General features: G+C 33.9%; 1 protein-coding gene across 2 annotated transcripts in view; it reads left to right on the top strand.

Annotated features, from left to right (window-relative positions):
- Positions 1–23,809, top strand: part of RSBN1L (round spermatid basic protein 1 like) — a 62,376-nt gene that overhangs the window by 37,787 nt on the left and 780 nt on the right. For both annotated transcript variants that reach the window (XM_074340639.2, XM_019744549.3), the window contains 4 exons: positions 10,308–10,445; positions 12,182–12,324; positions 15,815–15,982; positions 23,681–23,789. In XM_074340639.2, the coding sequence (XP_074196740.1) occupies positions 10,308–10,445; positions 12,182–12,324; positions 15,815–15,982; positions 23,681–23,789 (558 nt within the window). The remainder of the gene's footprint in view (positions 1–10,307; positions 10,446–12,181; positions 12,325–15,814; positions 15,983–23,680; positions 23,790–23,809) is intronic.

Below are 23,809 nucleotides of genomic sequence, written 5' to 3'. Positions count from 1 at the left end.
TATAGATAAAGAGTTGATTTAGTTGTGGTATGTATATACAATGGAATATTATTTGGCCGTAAAAAGGAATAAAATACTGATACATGCTGCAGTGTGGATGAATCTTGAAAACATTAAGTGAAAGAAGCCAGTCACAAAAGCTCATAAGTTGTATGATTCTATTTATATGAAATATCCACAATAGGTAAATCTATAGAAACAGAAAGCAGATTGGTGGTTGCCAGGGGCTGGGAGAAGGGAGAAATGAGTAACTGCTTAATGGGTATGGGGTTGTCTCTCTTTTTTTTTTAATTGAGATTTCTTTTATTGAGATAATTGACATGTAACATTGTATTAGTTTTAGTTGTGCAACATAATGGTTTGAGACATATGTTATATACATACACACATATACATATATATATATATAAATGATTACTACAATACATTTAGTTAATATCCATCACCACACGTAGTTGCAGTTTTTTTCTTGTGATGAGAACTTCTGTGCTCTACTCTTAGCAACTTTGAAGTCTACAATACAGTATTGTTAACTGCAGTCATGATGAACGTTACATCCCCATGATTTATTTATCTTGAAATAAGAAGTTTGTGCCTTTTGACCACCTTCACCCTTTTCATCCCATCCCCACCTCTGACAACCACCAATCTGTTAAGTTTAGGGGTGTGTGTTTAAATTCTATAAGTGAGATCATACAGTATTTGTCTTTCTCTGACTCATTTCACTTAACATAATGCCCTCAGGGTCCATCTATGTTGTCACAAATGGCAGGATTTCCTTGTTTTATTGTGGCTGAATAATATTCCTGTGTGTATGTGTGTTTTCTTTATCCATTCATCCATTAGTGGATACTTGGGTTCTTTTTATTTCTATATCTTGACTGTTGAAATGCTGCAGTGGGAGGGTTGCATATCTTTTCAATATAGTGATTTTGTTTTCTTTGGATAAATACCCAGAAATGGAATTGCTGGATCATATGGTAGTTCTACTTTTAATTTTAATTTTTTTAAATAAATTTTTTAACACTGATTTTTAAAAATAATTTTTTTTATTGGAGTATAATATGTACACAGAATGCTCACAATGTAAATGTATAGCTTAATGAATCTTTACAAAATGAACACACCCATGATTTTTAAAAGTAGAATATTACTGGTAGCCAGAGCCCTCCCCAACCCCCTCTTTATCCATACTCCACACTTCACCACCACATGCCGTACGTATACACAAACACCGAGGTTACCACTCTGCTGACTTTGAACACCAGATAAATTTTGCGCGATTTAAACTTTCATGTAATAGAATCAAATAGTATGTACATTGTCATGTGTGGCTTCTTTCCTTCAACATTATGTTTGTGAGATTCATCCATCTTGTGTGTAGCAACTATTTATTTTCTCATTGTTGTATGGTATTCCATTGTATGAATATACCATGATTTATTTGTACTGTTTACAATGGGTGGATGTTTGAGGTCTTTCCAGTTTGTGGCTGTTACAATAGGGGTGCTATAAATATTTTTGTACATATTTTGGTATTTTGGTGAGCATACACGTATTTGTTTCTGTTGGGTATATACATAAGATTGGAATTTCAGGATCAACAGGTATGCAAATGTTTATCTTTACCAGATACTACAGGTTTTCCAAAGTTATACTAATTTACATTCCATGCTCCACGCCCATGGCCATACTTGGTAGTGTCTGTCATTTTCATTTTAGCCATTTTGGTGGCTGTGTAGTAGTATCTCATTATGGTTTTAATTTGCATTTCCCTGAGGACTGAGGAGGTCAAGCACCTTTCTATATAATTATTGTTCAGTTGTATATCCTCTTTTGTGAAAGGACCTGCTCTACTCTTTTCTGCATTTGCCTGTTGGCTTTTTTGTTCTAATTGATTTGTTGTTCTTTATATATTGTGGATAAGAAGCTTGTCAGCTATATATGTATTACAAACACTTCCTTTCACTGAGTGGCTTATCATTTCACTTTTTTTTTTTTTTTTTAATTTTATTGGGGAAGGGGAACAGGACTTTATTGGGGAACAGTGTGTACTTCCAATACTTTTTTCCAAGTCAAGTTGTTGTCCTTTCAGTCTTAGTTGTGGAGGGCGCAGCTCATCTCCAGGTCCAGTTGCCGTTGCTAGTTGCAGGGGGCACAGCCCACCATCCCTTGCGGGAGTCGAACTGGCAACCTTGTGGTTGAGAGCCCGCTCTCCAACCAACTGAGCCATCCGGGAGCTCAGCTGCAGCTCAGCTCAAGGTGCCATGTTCAATCTTAGTTGCAGGGGTTGGAGCCCACCATCCCTTGTGGGACTCGAGGAGTTGAACTGGCAACCTTGTGTTTGAGAGCCCACTTGCCCATGTGGGAATCGAACCGGCAGCCTTTGGAGTTAGGAGCATGGAGCTCCCACCACCTGAGCCACTGGGCCAGCCCCTTGTTTCACTCTTAAGAGTGTCTTTTGATGATTACAAGTTCTTGTGTTTTAATGCAATCTAATTTATAAGTTCCCTCCCCCCCCCACTTATGATTAGTGCTTTTTGTGTCCTATTTAAGAAATCTTTGTCTACCCCAAGGTAATTAATATATCCTCTGAAGTTTTCTTCTGGAAAGTGTTTGTTTCACCTTTCACATTTAAATCCCCAGTTTTTCTGGAATTAATTTTTGTATATGGTATGAGGTAAAGATCAAGGTTCATATTTTTCCTTGCGGGTATTCAGTGTACACAATCATTTATCAAAAAGACATCCATTCCCCATTACGTTGCATTGTCACCTTAGCCATAGATCAATTGATCATATATGTGTAGGTTTTTGGGCTCTCTTTAATTTTATTATTCTATTTGTCTTATTTGATATAGCTTTATAATAACTCTTGATATTTAGTAAAGTTTATCAATTTTGCTGATCTTCAAGATTTCCTTGATTCTTTATATTTCCATATATACTTTACAGTTAGCATGTCAGATTAAACAAATCTGCTGGGATATTGATTGGGGTACATTAAATCTATAGATAAGTTTGGGTAAAATTGATGTTTTTATAATATTGAATCTTCCAGTCTGTGGTCATGGTAGTTCCCTTTTTATTTTCCCTCAATATTTTTTGGTTTACAGCCTACAGATTTTACACATCTTTTGTTAGACTTATTCCTAGGTATTTGAGGACTTCATTTAGTTAATCACGCTTTCTGAGAACTTGGAAGCTTTGAGCACCTCATAGTATGTGACATTAGCACTCATCTTCAGAAATTGGAAATGTGCTTGTACCTCATTTCTCTTTCAGGGAGCGTCCCCTTTCCTTCTTATCTGTGGCATTATCATGCATGCTTATTAGTAGAATCACATAGTGAAGCTGTGTATTTTGGTGAGGTCAAATGAATTAGCCTACATACTGCCCTGCAATTTGTCTTTAAAAGAATAGGTTGAGATGGTAATATTATTTGAGCTGCTGTGTTTTGTGATCCTAGGGGAAGGAAGAGAGTTACAAGACTGGAATGTAGTTTCACTTAATATTAATCATAACAAAGACAAGTTGTGAGTAATAAAGCCCAATCCATGTTCCATTTATTCATGCCCAGGAATAAAGTTAATGATTTGGTCATGAGGACTGCTCGTTAACTGAGTTCAAAAAGTTAGGTTCAGCAGAACCTGTTCTGGTTGTGAGATAATGCTTTTTACAGAGCAGAGGAAAGCAGACCTGTAGAGAAAAGTTTCAAATTTAAAAATTTTGTAGTCCAGTAATTCCTTTAATTTCTTTTTATACCTTTTATATTATGAAAAACTTTTGATCCAGTCAAAAGCAGTCTAAAAACGGTATCGAAAAGAGTCAGAAACATGTGAGAAGAGATAATGGAGTTGATAGAGAAGAGAACGAATCTGACCTTTATTCTTTTTATTTAATCTTAGTTTGGAAAATACGTTTAGTGTCAAAGAAAGAAATCCATGATAATGGTAATGAGTATATATAAGTAACACTTTTTAATGAATAAAATACAGTATATGTATAATAATGTTAAAATATATTTTTGTGTTTTCTTATATTCTGATACTGTAACCTGTGCAAATAGTGAAGCTTGGAATGTTGTAAATAAAAACCCATTAGTTTGAATTTTAAGACAGTCCTCATATGTCCAGGTGTAGATCAGGCCCAAAGAAGCAGTACCACCAGCATGGCCGCTGTACTATCTGATGGCATAAGTTGTCACTGCAGCCATTTGCAGTCCTGAGAGTAGCGTTCCCCTGATTGTATAATCTGATCGCCCTGACTACAGTGGCTTGTGGGACCCACACCAAGTTTATGTTGGGTTTGCATCCTGAGGAGACTTGTTTTCTTTTTTTCCAAATATTAAAATCAGAGAACCAAATAAATTGGCATAAATTCTGTGGAAACAAATTATATAGCCATTTCTGTGATCTTTATAGTGATGGTGTGTATCTCTGTAGTAGTATTACTCTGTATGTAGTTTTCAGAAACACTCATTTTGCACTTGTTCAGCCTTAATTCTTGAAACATGTTAATTTGAGATTGTTTCATGTATATGTGTGCGTACACACACACACACACACACACACACACACTGACGAAGGATCAAGATATCCTGTTCTTTTGTTTTCCATCTTTATCTGTTTCCTGGCTGGTTGCCTGAACATTTTGAAGACCATGTGGAATTACATATTGTGTTAATAGGTCGTGTCATTTTTCTAATGTTGTGGCTCTGAGGTGAGTGGTATAATTTCATTCAAACTGTATGATAAAAATCTGTTTGAGGGTAGAAACATACATGATTTTTGCTGAAAGTTTGAAACCTATCTATATCAGTTCTTTTTTGTTGCAGTAAACAAATAAAAACCCTTAAGGCTTAGTGGCTTTAGTGGCCTAAATTTCTCACAATTCTTTGGGCTGACTGGGCAGTTTTTATCTTTGTCAGCTCGGCTGGGGCTCAGTGGCCTCATTCTCGTCTGGTGGTTGGTACAGTGTCAGCTGGGGTGATGATAACATTTCTCTCATCGTCTTGCAGGTTAGCCTGGGCTCATCCACATGGTGGGAGTTGCAGGGTTCCGTAGAGCTGAGAGAGGGCAGTTCCCAGTGCGCAAGTCTCGTCTGTGTTGTGTTTGCTTATGTCTCATTGGTCGCAGGAAGCACACGGCCAAACCCAGACGCACGTCTTGATGGGAGTGGCACAGTCACAGTCACGTTGCTCAGAAGCCAGCATACAAACTTGGGAAGAATTTTTGGCCAAGAATTTTGCAGTCTTCCACATCCATCCTAGTTTTTCTACTGTCTTTATTTCAAATATTCACTTGGACATTTATTGTTCTCCTGTTTCTTTGATGGTAGGGAAACGAAAAGGCAAGTAAGACAGAAATTTTACTTATTAAGGAATAAAAGAGATTTCTAGCTTGTCCTCAGTATGGAATCAGCACGCAGTCTGAACCCTGTATTAAAAACTGTGAGGCTGTGAAAACAGGAGCAGTTCTCTTCTAATTACCCTTCGCCCTTCCCCAAACTCTAAATCTTGTTTTATATTTTAACCTGGTTCTCAGTTGTTTGTATCAAATAACTTAAGGTGTTAATTCATGATTAAATGACAATGTTTTAATAGTGAAACAATTATTAAACCTGATCTGATATTTGACCTTGCAAACAAGGCTCTCTGTAGAAGGAGGGGAGAAAAGTGACATTTCTTGAATTCATGCTGGGGTCATTCACTGTACTAGGCCATTAAAAAAGACTTGACATGCCATCTTTGAGCCGTTGCCTGCCTTTGTACTAAGTTGTCATTTTGACTAATTGTGTCTGTCATATCCTTGAGTGCTTATAAACTGATCTATACAAAATATTATGGCAGGTACCAGGTGATCGAATTGAAAAAGAAGCCTTTTCCCTTTATTATACTAATTTAAAAATGAATAATAAAACTTTTATTCTTATTTTAGTTGAAGAAGTTATGTGGATATTTTTGAAATAAAATGTCGATAAGTGTCATTACCTGTATATTTTGATAGATATGCCAGATGTGATGGGGAATGGCTCCCCCTTGTGGCACACTCGTTTATGTTTTACATTGCCTCAGTAAGAGTATGACGAGCTGGCCTTGTTTTTAAAAACGAGACTCCCTTCTCTCATCTTCCTATCCCTTCCACCACCCCACCTCGTGGCCCCCATAAAACCAACCAGCAAAATTGAACCAACAGCGTCTTCTGCCCTCACCCCCTAAAAATTTTGGCTCTAATTACTGTCCTACTTTTGTATTTTCTTTACTGATGCTGATAACTAGCTAGAAACATCTGTAATATTTCCTGTATTTATTATGGATCACTATTAAAGTAGTCTGTGAAATTTTTAATATTTAGAGTGTTGATAGTTATACTAAAGCAACTATAAGAAAAACAGGGTTTTTTTGTTTTGTTTTGTTTTTTTCCCCAAGTCAAGTGGTTGTCCTTTCAGTCTTAGTTGGAGAGGGCGCAGCCCAGCTCCAGGTCCAGTTGCCGTTGCTAGTTGCAGGGGGCGCAGCCCACCATCCCTTGCGGGACTCGAGAAATCGAACTGGCAACCTTGTGGTTGAGAGCCCACTGGCCCATGTGGGAATCGAACCGGCAGCCTTTGGAGTTAGGAGCATGGAGCTCCAACCGCCTGAGCCACCGGGCCGGCCCCTCTTCATGGTTTTTTGAATTATTTATTTCTACGTTTGTTTCTTCCCTTGTTGCAGCAATTTTTATAAGTAAAAGAAGAGAAAGCGGTATTAAGTCTTAAAGATTTATATTTGGCAATGTGTTTCCTGTCAGGAAGGCTACTTTTTATTTATTTTTATTTTTTAGCAAGCCAACTTCAGAATCATAAGCTTTTTTTTTTTAAGATTACATGAGGAATAATGAATAGGATTTTAATTCAAACATAATTAAATTACTCATTTCTCATTAACTAAAACTTCTGAGATTTTTTTATTGGCACTTACTGGCAGTGGGTACAAGAAGTCTCCTATTTCCTGCTTTTTTTTTTCTCTTTATGACATAGAGAATATATGAGGGGAAAAGTGAAAATGTAGTCATGATGGTGATAGGTTTTTGTAGGGAGGAGATTGAGATTTAAAATGTTAAACATGCGTTCTAAAAGGCACTATTTAAATACAAGCTTTTGCAAATATATAAATAAGTATCATTCCTGTCATTTGTCATCTTTTGAGGGTGCTATGCCTAAATTGGGAGGAACACTATTATACTCTTAATAACTCCGCATTTGTCTTTTAGGAAGCATATAGGATACACTTGAAAGCAGTGACATGTTTTGATCTTTTCAGGTTAATTTTTTAACTGTATCAGAAAACTGTGGTTTGATCAATATTGACTGAAGTAAATATAAGCAAATCTATACTAATCTCATGTCCATTGTCTTCAGGACATGAGGTTATCCAGATAAGTGATTTTTCTAGACAATGGAAGCATATAATCTTAAGTAGCAAGATTTTAATGAAGATATCCTTTTACTGAGCCATGTGCAGCTTAAGTTAAAGTTAGCTGTTTATTTGCAGTCTAGGTTTGTCATTATCATCTATAATATCATAATGTCAGAGGGGAGCTGTGGCTGTGCTTGCCTCTTTCCCCTCTGCCCCCTTCTAACTTTGTCGGGTTTTTTTTTTATCCTTTATCGTTTTAGTGATTAGAATTATGCCTAATATAGAAACATATATATGTAAGAAGAGTACCCTTTTATGAGTCACAGTCTTGTGGTATTTATTTTGGCTATTTAGAGATTCTTTCAACCCTTACCTGTTACCTTCCTCCACCCCACTGCCCTTGAATTGTAATTGTTGGATAGGTGAGTTATGGAGAATTGAGGCTTTTTTCCTTATGATGTTAAAGATGTACTTTTATTTCATGTAATAGGGGAAACTGGGTATTTGTTGCAATAAAATAGTTGTTACCAAATCAGGAAGTATTTACTTTTTTCTGGAAAGTGTGTGGATTATATTCTTTTACTTTGACAGCTGAAGTGCCATCTATATATTTTATTAAGAGGTATATACTTTTTGAATTTGAATAAATTGTTACATGTAATTTGCCATGTTTAAGCTATTAATGGTTCCAACTGATTTAGTATTTGTTTGAATTATTAAACTAGAAAGCTGTGTTGAATGGTATATAATTAAAAGTTATATTACAATGTATTTAAAAACTCAGATTAGTTTCACAGACTCAGATTTTGATGGCTCCAATTTAATTTTTTAAATTTAGTTTTAAATTTAAATATATTTGTATTCACCCTATTGGGTTATCAGAGTATTATTTTGAATATCTAGAGAATAAATGTTTTAGAAGAAAATTGCCATATTGTTTTAAACATGATAGCTAAGTATGCATAGTTTTTATAAGTACCATACGTTCTAGTGGAATTTACCTCAAGTTTAGTGGATGAACGGGATGTACTTTATAGTCTTAGCACATTTTGCTGAAAAGGGAGAGACACCTGTACTTTTATTAGAGCAAATTACGTATGTAAGTGAATTTTACATATATGTATTTTGCCATGAGATGATAAGAACTAACTATAAAGATTCAAATAACAAATTTAAGATTATAATCCAAGTAGTAGGGTCTATGTTACTTTACTCTTTAAAAATTCAGTTTCTCCCAAATAACTTTTGCAATATTTATGAGTTTTATTAGGACCATACTTTACAAAATCATCAAAAGATATAGCCTCTTTTTAGTTAGCCCCAAAATAGACATAGGAGGGGGAGGGAAAATCAAATTTGTCCTAATTTATGTAATGTATTATGTTAACGTTTTTAATATTTAGGTCTGTATTAATTTAGACATGTGTTTCATTTTATTTTTAAAGAAAGAACAACATTTGTAAACTTGGAAATTAATGCAAACGTGTAATTTGAATGAAATGACATGGCTAGGTCAGTAATATTCTCTTCATTCAATGAAATGATCATTCTAACCTAAGATAACATCTAGTTAAATCAAAGTTAGTAAACTATTTAAGTTATGAGATAAAACATATTGTTTGTCGTGAATATTAACCACCCAAGAAGCTTTACCCATTCTTTGTTAATAAATGATACATGCTTTTACTTAACATTTAAACACAAAAATTTTACTGTAAGAGGACTGAGTTAAATTTGTTGATAATTAGTTCTGGTTTTCTGATTATTAATTGTATCTATCCCTTCTCTATAGTTTAATAATATTATACTATGGTTTTTATTTTGTGCTTTAAAATTGGGATAGACACAGGCAAACTGAGACAATTTGCTCTCCCTAAATTTAGTGGACACAAAAGTTAATCCAGAGAAAAAGATAGTTAGGATTTAGCTTAAAGCTTGTTTATGTAAGGAAGTTGTTTTGCTTAAAAAGACTTGTTTAGGGGTGGCCGGTTAAGCTCAGTTGGTTAGTGCGTGGTGCTACCAGCAAGGTTGCTGGTTCGATACCCCCATGGACCACTGTGAGCTGCATCCTCCTTTAAAAAAAATAAAAATTGTTTACTAGTGTTAATATATGAAAAGGCATAGGTTTCTTTGCAGGGTTTAAATGTACTTGTGAAAATTCAGGTACAAATTATTCTTGAGACATAGGCTGTTTTATTTTGGTTGATATTTGAAGGATACCCATTTGCCAGCACTCTGCAGGTGGCTTTATATAATTTCTAAGTTTTATTCAGCAATCTGAGGTAAATTGTTCCAGTTAAGGAAACTAAAACTCAAGGAACTTAAGTGATTTCTGAAAGTCACATTGCTGGTAGACAGCAAAGGTAGATTTGGGACCTAGGACACCTGTCTCTAGTAGTTTCTCTGTCTCAAGTAGTTTTTCATCAGAGTTAGAAATGTAAACTGGGTCCTAATTAATATGGTAAGATTTGGAAGAGAAGAGCATTCCTGATGGCCTTTTAGATGTACAGACCCCTAGTGATGGTTAAATGTAACGTTTTCAGTTTGTACTTTTGAAAATTCTGATAAAAAGATATGAACCATTTAGGGAAATGCAAGTACATGAACTTTCAAATATAATTTCAGTGGCATTATTGATTACTTAATGAACTCATGTATTATAAGAAGTTATAATCAGCTGTTTATCTCAACTGTTTTCATAAGCCATGTGTAGGAATAGCTAGAGAAGTTAAAATAGCTTGATTTAGTGTAGATTTTTTTAATGCCTTCTTTTTTTATACTGTTTTTAAAGGCTTTTGTTTTGTTTTGCTTGCCTCACATATTCTAATATTCTTGGACAATATATTTAGTGTTACATAGTGATAGCAAGCATTGTCTTATGTGTAACTTTTAATTAATTCCATATCCTTCAGGTAAAAAGAACGTATTCTCACGGTACTTACAGAGCTGGCCCAATGAGACAAATCAGCTTGGTGGGAGCAGTTGATGAAGAAGTGGGAGATTATTTCCCTGAATTCCTTGACATGTTGGAAGATTCACCATTTTTAAAAGTAAGAGAAAACAATATCAAGCAATCTAAATTGTGGGTGTTACTTTCAAGCTACAGGTGCTAGAGATGGCTGTTTCAGGATTATAAAGATTTTTATTTCATTTGAATTGGAGGGAAGGAAAAGAAGAGATGAGAGAAACTAAAAGTAAATTCTAGTGTAGTGTGTGTTTGTGACTTCTCCCATACTAATTATAATGGCAAAGCTTTGTGGTGGATCAGAAAGTAACGCTTGCCTATGGCTGGCACTTGAGGAAATTAGGTTCCATTTGTTTTTTAGCTTTTTATAAACTGAGTACCAGAAGACTTAACACGTTGCGTAAGGCGGGGTTTAAATCCCTCGTGAAGATTCTCGTGATCCGTACGCAACGTGTTAAGAAGTGCAGGAAGGAATCATTGTTTTGTACATCTGAAACTAATTTAAAAAAAAAGTGCAGGAAGGATGTCTACTAAATGAAAGTGCTTAGAAGAAGGGAATGGCAAGTTGGCATTGTGGAAAACTCTGGGAAACTGTACATCTGTATTTCATTCTTGGTTATAGTGAGGTGGGTTGGACAAGCCATTTAAACTTTCCGCGCTTCAGTTTTCTCGTCCATAAAATAAGGCATTTAAACTATGTCATTTTAAGGCCCCTTTAACTTCTTTAAATAATTTCTAGCTAGATTTCTTTTTTTTTTGACAGTCTCTGCATTTCAGAAAATATTTATTTCTTGTGGGCTGCTGGGGCTGTCCCATTGAGAGAGAAATCTCTGAAATAGGTAGATAGGTTAATTATTAGTAATTCAAAGGTCAGGTTGGAACAAGATCAATTTATCACTATTTGCCACTTAATCTATTAAACACTTCTTTTTTCACTTCTGCTTGCTCAGTTTTCTTGTGTGTGTGTGTGTGTGCGTGCGTGTGTGTGTGTGTGTGTATCTTTTTCACCCCATTCCATTCCCCTTTTCATTTTCTTTTTTATTCTTTGAAACTTTTTGTTGCGTTTCTATTTCTCCCAGCTAGTGACATCATATAATTTGATTGAATTTATTTTGAATGGTATTTTTAAAATACCATTATTTAAATAATTATGTTTCATATTTTAATTTTAAAAGCAAATGAGCTACACTTCTTTCTAGAGAAATTCAGTTTGACAATTCTCCCCTTTTTGAAAAGGGGCATTGAATGAATGGTATTTTAAAAATACCATTCTTACCATTCCGTGGACCCTTAGTCCTTTCTCTTTTCAAAGATTTTAATCTCTGCTTTTAGACCAGCAGTCTCTTCAAGCAACTTCTAAACAGAAATAAATTTTTATTTTGGTTTGGTTTTCCTTGTTTTGTTAGGTTTTGATTATAACTAATGAAAAAGTTATCTTTTTTTTTTTTTTTAGATAGCCATTTTTTAAAACTTAATCGTTCATTTTTATAGATTCTCATGGAGAACACTTGCTTATTTTGCCAACTTATTAACATCATATATTTGGTAAAAGGACGAATAACAAATGATGAATATAGTGTATCATATCTGTGGCAGGGTTGAGGAGGGAATCATCCAAGAATAATTATTCTCTTCATGTATTTGAAATAGAATTTTTTGATGGAGAATGAGTATATAGGGATATGTTCAATATAGGTACACATTTCAAATGTTTAAGTATGAAGGTGTATATGAAAGTTTGTTGGGGGGCAATATTTTTTAATGTATATTTAAAGTCACATTTTGAAAATAATTGATTTCTATGTAATTATTTGCCTCTAGTGTACACTGCCATGGGGGACACTATCTAGTCTAAAACTAGAGAGTCGAAAAGATAGTGATGATGGTCCCATCATGTGGGTACGCCCAGGAGAACAAATGATCCCTGTGGCTGATATGCCAAAGTCACCTTTCAAAAGGAAAAGGTATGTTGGATACAAATTTTTATTGCCGGGGATGGGTGTTTGTATGTTGGTGTGTGTGTATGTGTTAGTTGAAAATTGGAGGAAGGAGGAAAAAGTCTAAGGCATAACTGGAATGTAAATTCAGAAATGGCTACACATGCTGAGGTAATTAAAAAAAAAATCCAAACATAAGACATGGGAAATGTAGGCAGATAGTAATAAATTATAATTAGGAATGGAAAAAAAACATCATTCACAGCAAAAACCTTATATAAACTATTTGGAATAAATTTAATAAGAAATATGTCAGAACCCATACGAAGAAAACCAAAATATCTTATAGAGGATATAAAATAAGACCTAAACAAATGGAAAACCCTACTGTGTTCTGGATTGTATAAAAATGATATTCCTTTGAACCTTTTAGCATTTCAATTGGACTCACACTTCTGGCACTGGATAAAGCAATTTTAAAGTTCATAAGTAAGAATAAATAAAGCCAGCAAATAGCCAAGAAAATTCTGAAAGATAAGTGAGGGGGACCTTGTGTTATTAGATAATAAAAATTGTAAAGCTCAAAAAGATCATTGGAATAGGATCAAGTACACAAATAGATCTAAGTATATTGGGAACTTAATATATGAGATAGGTGGAAAAAGGAAGATTTATTTAATGAATAATGCTGGTATAATTGGCAGTCCATGTGAAAGAAAACAAAACTGTAGCTCCTATGTTATACAAGAATTAAATTTGAGATTTAAACATAATAAGATAAAAAATAAAAATACTAAAATAAAAATTTTCGAGCCTAGGAGAGACCTTGCTCAGCAAGATAAAACAATATAATGACAACAGTATTTGAGAGAAAACACAACAATGAAATTGACAACTATGATAGACTTGACTAAAACATTTGTAATACTTGACACTCTAAAGTTAATATACAAAGAGCATTCCCAAATGGACAAGATAAATGTAAAACAACCCAATAGGAAAATAGGCCTCAGACAGTCAAATGTATATTAAAAGATTTATGAGATGTTATTTTTACCCATTACATTGGCAAAATTATTAATAGAGCAGTAATATTACTCTAATATTACACATATTTACATATACTTAATTATGTTAAGTATGTGAGGAAACGGTCATTTATATATTGCTGGTAGAAGGGTGAGCTGCTATAATTTTGTGAAAGTAATCCAGCAATAGCTCCTAAAATTTAACATACGCGTATGTGTTTTGATCCAGCCCCCCTACTTTCGGAATCTGTCCCAAGAGGTAAAATCACTGAAGGTAAATGTATAAGAATGTTAATGGCAGCATTATTTTGTAGTGAGAAAAATATTTAAAATGATTTGAATGCCCATTAATAGGGGAATGGTTGACTACATTTTGATACATTCCTATTAAAGATTATGGTGAAATAGTTAAATAAGTGAATCATTTATATTTGTTGATCTGGAAGTGTCATGGACATATGACACTTAGAAAGAGCACAAGGTAGGGTAATATGTCCTGTGTGATTCTGTTTTTTTCCTGAGAAGAAATGAAAAAATATGTATAAGTGTATATTTATGTGAGCACAGAGAAAAGTGTGGAAAAATGTATACTAGGTCAACATTATTGGGAGTGGAGTGAGTGATGCTGGGGGGGAGTGTATCTTTTTCTTAGATACCTAAAGATGGTTTCACTGGTTCCAGTGATTATTAATTTAAAAAAAAAAAAAAAAAAAGACACCAGGGAACAGTGGTCATTGAGTAAACTGTAGGTTGCATGAAGTAGGGACTGTGTTGTGTTTGTTACTAAATGTGTCCCTAGCACCTAAATCAACAATGCCTAGTGCTTAGTAAGTAGTAAGTTTTTATTGGTGGAACGAAATTTTTATAAGTTAATTTGTAAGTTGGTAGTAGATGGTAATATTGGTGTTTCTTAGTGATTCTTAACTTGGATTTCTAATCATTTTGAGAATCTGAATGCTTCTCCCCAGAACAATGCAGATATACATGTAATTTAAGGGAATTCAGCAGGCCCTGAAGGAACTCGCCTGCACTTCCAGGATTACAGTCCATGGTGTATGTGATAACTTCATATCACATTACAGTCTGACCAAACTAATAACAACACAGCCCCAGGCACTGTGCCAAGTGCTTTATATAAAGTCTTCATTCATTAAAATGTGGTGTTAATGAGACCAAACTTGTGGTCTTGAAAGCCTGTTAGCTTTCCACAGGAAGCAACCTCATCATGTAGCTTTCTGGCACCTGTAGAACATTAATCACAAAGAGCAAAAAGGTTGTTAGAGCACCGTGTGTGTGTGTGTGTGTATGTAATAAGACTGTAATACAGGAGTGTACAGAGAGCAGTAAGTGGTAGAGTTGAGGTTGGGAAATTAGAGAACTCATAAGGAAGAGTGGCCCTAGGGGATAGACTAGGATGAGGAGAAAATTATGGGGCGATCCAGATTTGTCTTTGGAAGTAACAGAAAAACCATACAGGAAGATAAATAAGATGATAACTCCCAATCAGAGATGTTCTTCTCGCCGTTTCCCGCTTCTGCAGCAAAATTGGACAGGGTTTCTGCAGTGAGTGAGGCTAAGTCAGTAGCTTCTGTATGCATAGGGATTCTAGATGGTGAGCAGTGGAAGAGAAGGCCAGTGGGAGACGGCTGTCCTCAAAGGGAGCTAAAGTTTTTCCTTTCTGCCCCTCCCCCCCCCAAACCACGCATGTTTTGTGGAAGCAGTGTTATACCTGGTAGTTTCTTCCCCTTTTTTTTTTTTTTTTTCTTTTGGTCTTCCTCTCACTAGAATATAAATTCCTGCAAGAGTAGGGAACTTGTCTGTCTTATTCACTGCCGTCTTGGTCACTAGCTCCGGTGCCTAGATAATACCTGCCATATGGTTAAGTGTTCTATAAATATTAAATTAATGCATCTTTTAAAGTTACCTGTTTGTGCCCGATATATACCTGTCTGTGTTAGTCATGTGACATGATTGGGGGCATGCTTCTGTAGATAAGACCCGAACCTCATGCTCTCATAGGTTAGACCCAAACCTGAGGTGGAGATTCTGGGTACAGGGAAACCTAGGTAGACCACACGACCTGTAATTTAGTTTGTTATCTAAGTGTACATTGACTTAAAACTGCCACTTTTATGAAGGGTGTTTGTTAAGAATAGGAGTGGATTATATATGTGTTCTTGTTTGCACTTGTTCATTTTAAAAATAAAACTTGATTTGGGAACAGGTGATTTAAAATTTCCTTTATTCTGAATTACATGATTACTAAATACTTAATGCCAGTTAAGCCTCAGTACATTAATGAGAATGTTTGAAGGCAATTAAACCTTAATACATAAACCTCTTTTCTCCCTGCTGCCCTCTCTCCTCTCCCTCACCCTCCTCTCTCTCTTTCTATGAAATTTATATGGGAGCTTCCAGTGGTGCAATCAGTTAGTGCGCGATACTTCTATAAAATACATATAAAACATAAATGTAATTTTTTTAAACAGAACTACCAATGAAATAAAAAACCTGCAGTACCTACCTCGAACTAGTGAGCCCCGTGAGATGCTCTTTGAAGACAGGACAAGAGCTCATGCAGATCATATAGGACAAGGTTTTGAACGACAGACTACAGCTGCTGTTGGAGTGTTGAAGGCTGTGCACTGTGGAGAGTGGTATATATTAACTACTGCTACTTTAATGAAAGCTTTTCTTAGCCTCTACATTTTTTCTTGGGAAGTTTCAGTAATTCTCCTTACTGTGGGTAAAAAAGTCTCATTTTTCCCTGTATTTGAATATTGTGACTGTATCACTGCACTAAAGAAGATTTTCAATTGCTAGAATCTAATTTTAGCTTTTGGGTTTGACAAATAATTTCATTTTCTAAGTGACTAGAGGTGAAAACAAGAAAAACTAAGACTCACTTGATGCTTACTGTACGCCCATTTACAAATGTTCATTTAATTTTCTCCTCTACTTTTAGGCCCATATTTATCACAGAAAGAAACTGAGGATCAGGGTTGTTAAATAAAATTATCATAGTTCTATAGTTAATAAATGGTAGCGCTGAGTCTGATTTCAGATTTGACTCCAGACTCTTATGTTTTCTTTTTACTGTTCAACTTTGCTGCTCCCTACTAAGGTTTGGTATCTATTTAGTGTTTGTTCACCTTACTTACTACCCTGTTTCCCCGAAAATAAGACCTAGCCGGACAGTCAGATCTAATGCGTCTTTTGGAGCAAAAATTTATATAAGACCCAGTATTATATTATATTTGTTATGTTATGTTATACCCGGTCTTATGTTATAGTAAAATAAGACCGGGTCTTATATTAATTTTTGCTCCAAAAAACACATTAGAGCTGATTGTCCGGCTAGGTCTTATTTTCGGGGAAACACGGTATATATTTTTTTTTTTCCAGCTTCACTTGCAAGTTTTACTTTGAATCTTTCATAGATTAAAAACATGGACAATCCTCTTTAATATACTAAAGGTATTATCCCATACATTCAGAAGTTTTCCATCTATTAAATTGATAAAAAACATAGCAAAGCTATATTAATACAGTAAGATAAGTGCTCAGTTAGGCTTTTGTTTCAAACTGAGTATTGTTGGAGTATGAAACTTAAGTTGGAATATGCTATTTTACTTATTAAAGCAGTGGAATTAAATATTAAATATGCAAGAACATTTCCTAAGTAAAAAGAAACTTTAATTCTGAAAATATAAAATGTTAATATTGCAGTTCTCTAAGATTTTATGAAAAATATAACCTGTATTTTGTACATGAGGAAATTTTATTTTCAAGGGCTACTAATATAGAATTGACCTTTTTGTTCAAAAGGGAAAATTTATTATAAATTGTTTTTAATATTTTATAAATTATTTTAAAAATATTTTATAAACTAATACTGAGTGGCGAGGCCAGTGAAAACTGACCTTCTTTCTTAACATAAATAAAACTATCAATTTCAGGTATGCAAAGGAGCTAGTACTGAACTAACCTTACCCTAAGAGTTCCTTAGGAAAACAGTATAAATAGTTTATAATTCAGTAATTTATACCTGAATTGTGTTTTAGTTAAATGGTAATTTTCAAACACCTGTGGTTAGTGTTACATAGTTTCCATGCTCTTCCGATTATCTGATGTAAAACACTTAATTTTGTCAAAGAGTAAGGGCTAATTTATCTCTGGAAATCATTACAAACTCATTTCAAATTATTGAAGTTTCTCTTGAATGTTTGGTACAAAGGAGTTAAGAGTGGCATCAAGATATACTTAGGGTGAAATCTGATTTATAGTGTTCAATAAAGTTAGCCACATTTACACTTTCTTTTAGATAAATGTTCCTGCTTCATGGCTTAGCACTTTGTTTAAATCTCTTCTAAGCTTCTTTAAACTATTGTTGGTATATGTTCACTTCTCCTTATGTACGATTTGAGATAAGAAATTGTGTCTTGTCCTTCAGGGGCCCATCATAGTTCCCAGTAAATATTTATTGATTAGAAAACACTTTTGTGCCTAGCAATTTCATAGAGACAGGGACTATTCCCAAACAGCTAATAATGTTAGGTGGCCAAATTTAGGAATATTCTTGAGACAGATTTTGAAATGAGATATTGCTAGCTATGAGTTTCCCCACTATTGTAAAATACAGTTTGCTTCCTATACCAATGCTGCTTTAATTACTAAAGCAAGAAAATAGTTTTGTTAATTCTATCAGAGGGCTTTATGGCTCTGATGCAAAACATGGTTTATGATCCCTTTATTATTATTCCTTGGTGTTAAATTAAGCTATATTAAGGAAGTTGATACTTTCTTTTCTCCTTAGTGTTTTGAATTCTGCTTTTTCTCAAGGAGATATTAGGGATTTGAGTATTAGATTCTTGCCATTATCTTATAGCCAGGCTTAGCACCAGTTTGAAGTAAAACAACTGGGATTTAGACTTCATAGAAATCTTCATTTAGATAGGTTTGTGAAGTATTGATTAAATCTTACCGCTCTTTAGGTATTATGAAGGATTCATACAGATTTATATATTTGAGGTTGCTTCTTTGAAATCCAGTTTTTTTTAAAACAACTATTGAAGTGTAAGTTACTTTCAGTGAGACACTCATTATAAGTATACAGTTTGATGTGTTTTGACAACTGTATATAGCCGTGTTACCACTACCATAACTAAGGTACCGTGTTTCCCCGAAAATAAGACCTAGCCAGACCATCAGCTCTAATGCATCTTTTGGAGCAGAAATTAATATAAGAACAGGTATTATGTTATATTATTATATTATGTAAGACCCAGTCTTATTTTGATATAAAACTGGAATAAGACTGGTTCTTTGTTAATTTTTGCTCCAAAGGACGCATTAGAGCTGATGGTCTGGCTAGGTCTTATTTTCGCGGAAACACGGTAATAGAACATTTTGTTTCTCCCATACCTTTGGCAATTAATCCCCCTACTTACCCCAGGTCCAGACATCTACTAATCTGTTGTGGTTTTTTTTTTTGTCTTCATAGATTAGTATTGCTTAGTCTCAGATCTCATGTAAATACCATCATACATGTTGCCTGACTTCTTTCTCATCATGTTTTTTGAGATTAATCTGTGTTGTCACATGTGTTAGTTCATTCCTTCTTGTTGCTGAGTGGTATGTCATTAATATGGATACATCACAATTTATTCATTCACATGATGATAGACATTTCAGTTTTGGGTTTTTATGAATAAAGCTGTTATGAACATTTTACTTACAAGCCTTTGTGTGCACATATGATTTCATTTCAGTAAATACATAGAAATGGAATTACAGGGTGTTAGAGTAAGGCAAAATAATTGTGTACAGAGAAAATTTTAAGTCTACCAAAGAAGTACTAGAATTACTAAAAGTCTCAGGGTAAGACAATATGGAAAAGTCAATTGTATTTCTATATATTATCAATAAACACTTATAAAATGTAATAGAAAAAATGATGCCACTTATCATAGCATAAAAAACTGAAATAGAGAGAAATTTTGAAAATATGTAACAGATACTGAATAGTATTAAACACTAATGAAAAAAATTAAAGATTTACATAAATGTAGAAATATACCTTGTTTCTAGACTGGAAGAGTCTATATTATTATGTCAGTTCTTTCCCAAATGACCTATAAATCACCTGAATCCCAATCAAAATCCAACTACGTTTTCTTATAGAAATACAAAGAGCCTACGATAGGCAAACAGTCTTGGGGAAAAATACCCCAAAACAATGGTGGAGGATTTATACTGTACTGCCTGTCATTTTAAAGCTTACTTTGAAGCAACAGTAATTAACAGAGGGTGGTATTGGTATAAACATAAACTTTAAGATTAATGGAACAGAATATCTAGAAATAGACCCATCATTGATTTTCAGTGACGGTGTCAAGATAATTCAGTGAGGAAAGGAGTCTTTTTAAAAAATGGTGCTGGAACAACAGGGTGTCCATAAACAGAAACAAAAATTAGAAACAACGAACCTTGACTCTTAGTTCACACCATACAGAATAATTAAAATGGATCACAGAACTAAATATAACCATTAAAACATAAAATTTGTAGACGAAAACATTGGAGGAAATTTAGCATTAGGCAAAAATTTCTTGTACCATAGAAGAAAATGATACCATTAAGATAATGAAAAGACAGGCTACAGACTAGGAGAAAATATTTGAGATGTGCGTGTATGTGCATATGTGTATAAGGTATCCAAATAGATAAAGAACTCTTACAATTCAAGAATAAGACAACAGTCCAATTACATTTGGGCGCAATATTTGGACAGACATTTTACAAAAAATACACAAATGGCCAATAAATACGCACATTAAAAGTTGTTCAATATAATTGTACTGTGAAGGAAATGCAAATTAAAACCACAGTGAGATAGCACTACATACCCGCTAAAATTGCTAATAATAATAATTTAAAAAATTACTGGGGACTATTGGGGAACAGTGTGTTTCTCCAGGGCCCATCAGCTCCAAGTCGTCGTCCTTCAATCTGGTTGTGGAGGGCGCAGCTCAGCTCCAAGTCCAGTCGCTGTTTTCAATCTTAGTTGCAGGAGCACAGCCCACCATCTCATGAGGGAATCAAATCGGCAACCTTGTTGTTAAGAGCGCGCACTCTAACTAACTGAGCCATCCGGCCACCCTAATAATAATTTTTTAAAAGACCATACCAAAAGCTAGTGAAGATGTGGATTAACCAGAACTTGCATACACTACTCTGGAAACAGTAGAAAAGTTTGGCACTTTCTTATAAAATTAAACATACACTTAACCGTAGGACCTGTAATTCCATAATTCCATCTGTTCCTGGGATTAAAAATCCTCTTGGTTTTTGTGTATTATCATATATACCATATCTGTATTTTGATTACATACATAAATAACAATATGGAATAACCAAGAGAGGTATGTGTGTATATCTGAAATATACATGATTTTATACGATTGTATATGGTATATATATGTATGTATGTGATATAACACGTGATAATATTTATGATCACACACTAAATAGTGCTGATTCAATTTGTTAATATTACTGATTTTTGTGTTTATATTAATGTCTTGACAGACTGTACTAATTTTATTGATCTTTTCAACAAATCAGCTATTGATTTCATTGATTTTTTTTCATTTTTCTGGTTTCTATTTCATTATTTCTGCTCTTATTTTAAGGAAAGAACTCTTCTCTTTCTAGCTTAGATTATTGATTTGAGACCTTTCTTCTTTTATGATATAGTATTTAAAACTAAATTTCTAAGTACTACATTAGCTATATTCCACAAATGTTGATACTGTTTTCATTATTATACAGTTTAGAATTTTTCTGTTTTCCTGTTTTGTGTTTTGTTTTTTTAAATCCTGGATTATTGAGAAGAATGTTTACTTTTCAATATTTGAGAATTTTTTCCAGGTTTTTTGGGGGTGTTTTTGATTTCCAGTTTCCCTTGTGGTCAGAGAACATGCTCTGTATAAGTACTCTCCTAATTTCCTGGGATTGGTTTTATGGACGATCTTGATTAATGTTCTGTGTGCACTTAAAAGGATGTATATTCCGCTGCTGTTGGGGTTATCGTGCTCTACTAATGCCAGTGAAGCCAACTTTATTGATAGTACAGTGCAAGTCTGCTGTGTTCGTCTATATCCAACTGTAATATTGGATTTGATTGTTTCTCCTTTCATTTTTGCTAGTTTTTTTTTCTTCCGTGGATTTTTCTTTGGTAACAGCTTTATTGAGATGTAATTCGTGTAACATACAGTTCACCCACTTAAAGTGTATATAATTCAGTGGTTTTTAGTTTATTCAGAGTTGTACAACCATCACCACAATTATAGGATATTTTTATCACCTCAGAAAGAGATACACCTTGTTTATGGATTGGACTTTTTAGCTATTACTTTGTGGTCCTACATCCTCTTCAGCACTAGGCAGTCTACAGACTGTCAGTCTACTTTCTGTCTCTTTATATTTGTCTATTTGAGATATTTCATATAAATGGAATGATATGTGGTCTTTTGGGATTAGCTTCTTTCATTTAGCGTGTTTTAAACATTGTTCATGTTTTGAAGCTCTGTTAATAGGTTACTACACATTTAGAATGATTTCTTCTTGATGAATTGACCTCTTTATCATTATAAAACACACTTTTATTCTTGGCATAATATCCTTTCTTCTGAAATCTACTTTGTTTGATGTTTAATATAGCCATTCTAGCTTTCTTATGATTAGTGTTTGCATGTTATATCTTTTTCCATTCTATGTCTTTTCACTTGTGTCTCTATTATTGTTTCATGTAAATAGCATATCTTGCTTTGAGTCTTGTTTTTTTTTAAATTCCAGTGATAAGTTTTGTCTTTCAACTGGAGTATTTAGATCACTTATATATATAAGTGGTCCGTCAGTAAATTTGGATTTACATTTACCATGTTACTTTCCCCCATTTGCCTCTTACGTTATTTTTTCCTTTTTCCCTCTTGTCTTTTTTAGCATTCCGTTATATTGCCACTATTTGCTTATTAGTGATTGCTCTAAAGTTATCACAGTCTACCTTCAAATAATATTATACCTCTTTATGTAATGTGTAAGAACTTTTAATAGTATACTGCCATTTATCACCCCTACCCCATTTCTGGCCTTTGTGCTAATTGTTGTCCTACATTTACTTAACATATGCTGTAACCCTCCCTCCCATATGCTATTTTAGCTATAAGGAATTATTTTTAAAGAGATTTTTAAAATAAGAATAAAATACCTTTCATGTTTACTATTACTTGTGCTCTACAATCCTTTGAATAGATCAACATTTTCATCTCAGTATCATTTTCCTTCAGTCTAAAGAAGTTCCTTTAATATTGTTTGTTGTGCTGGTCTTCTGGTGACAGATTCTCTCAGCTTCTGTTTGTCTGAAAATGTTTTTAATTCACATTTTTGAAAGGTATTGTTGGTGGATGTGGAACTCTAGATTGACTTTTTCTTCCAATACTTTAAAGATAGTCTGTTCTCTCCTGGTTTGCATTGCCTCTGATGAGAAGCCTGCAGTCATTCTCATCCTTCCTTCCCTGTATAGTAATGCATGAATTTTAGAGTTTTCCCTTTATCACTGGTTTTTAAAAATTAGTTATGATTTGCCTTGGATGTTTTTTTTTTCTTTTGTATTTAGTTGCTTGGAATTTTATTCCAAAATCCATTTTTGAACATCTTCTGTAAAAATATATTTGTATATTCCTAATTAATTGAAGAATTTGGGGATTTTTTTAGAATTGTATTTAAAGACAAGCAAATAGAGTGGTAACGGTTTATTTTATTACAACTTTTGTATTAATCCCAGCAAATAGAATGGTGCCAGTTTATTTTATTAGTACTTTTTAAATGAACGTCTCTTCATTTATTAAGCGTTACTCAGGGGATTTAGGTATCATTGCAGTTATATATGTCTTTATTGAAAGAAAGTATTCCCTTCCCCTCTATTTAACTGTAATTTTTATGTAGTATTTTCAACTTTGGCACTTAATTTGTTGAAGTATTGATTTTTAAAATAGAACACTTAGTTTTTTTATTTGCGTAATTAAGCAATTCAAATTATTTTAATTTTTCAAAATACGGTTACCACATAACTATAATAAAATTAGGTGAGTTTTTATCTGTTTAGGTCTAAACTCATGTCATTATCCCTTTGTTTAAATATGTAAAGTGGTCTTCTGATTACAATTTAACCTTATTTTTAAAACAGTACTTTGGTTTGACTATAAACTGGTTTTGCTTTGAATTTAATAGGACTTAACAGAATGACTTATTAATGACAGATTCTTCCTTATCTCATATTCATTCTTTTTTAGGCCTGATCAACCACGAATAACCAAAGATGTGATTTGTTTTCATGCTGAAGATTTCTTAGAAGTAGTTCAACGAATGCAGTTAGATTTACATGAACCTCCACTGTCCCAGGTATATTTTAAACTGTTATT

This window comes from Rhinolophus sinicus, chromosome 4, assembly GCF_057876585.1.
Source record: "Rhinolophus sinicus isolate RSI-liver-muscle chromosome 4, RSI-T2T, whole genome shotgun sequence".
In the NCBI taxonomy this organism is placed as follows: Eukaryota; Metazoa; Chordata; class Mammalia; order Chiroptera; family Rhinolophidae; genus Rhinolophus; species Rhinolophus sinicus.
Note: the sequence above shows the minus strand (reverse complement) of the source record. Positions and strands in the feature narration are given on the sequence as shown.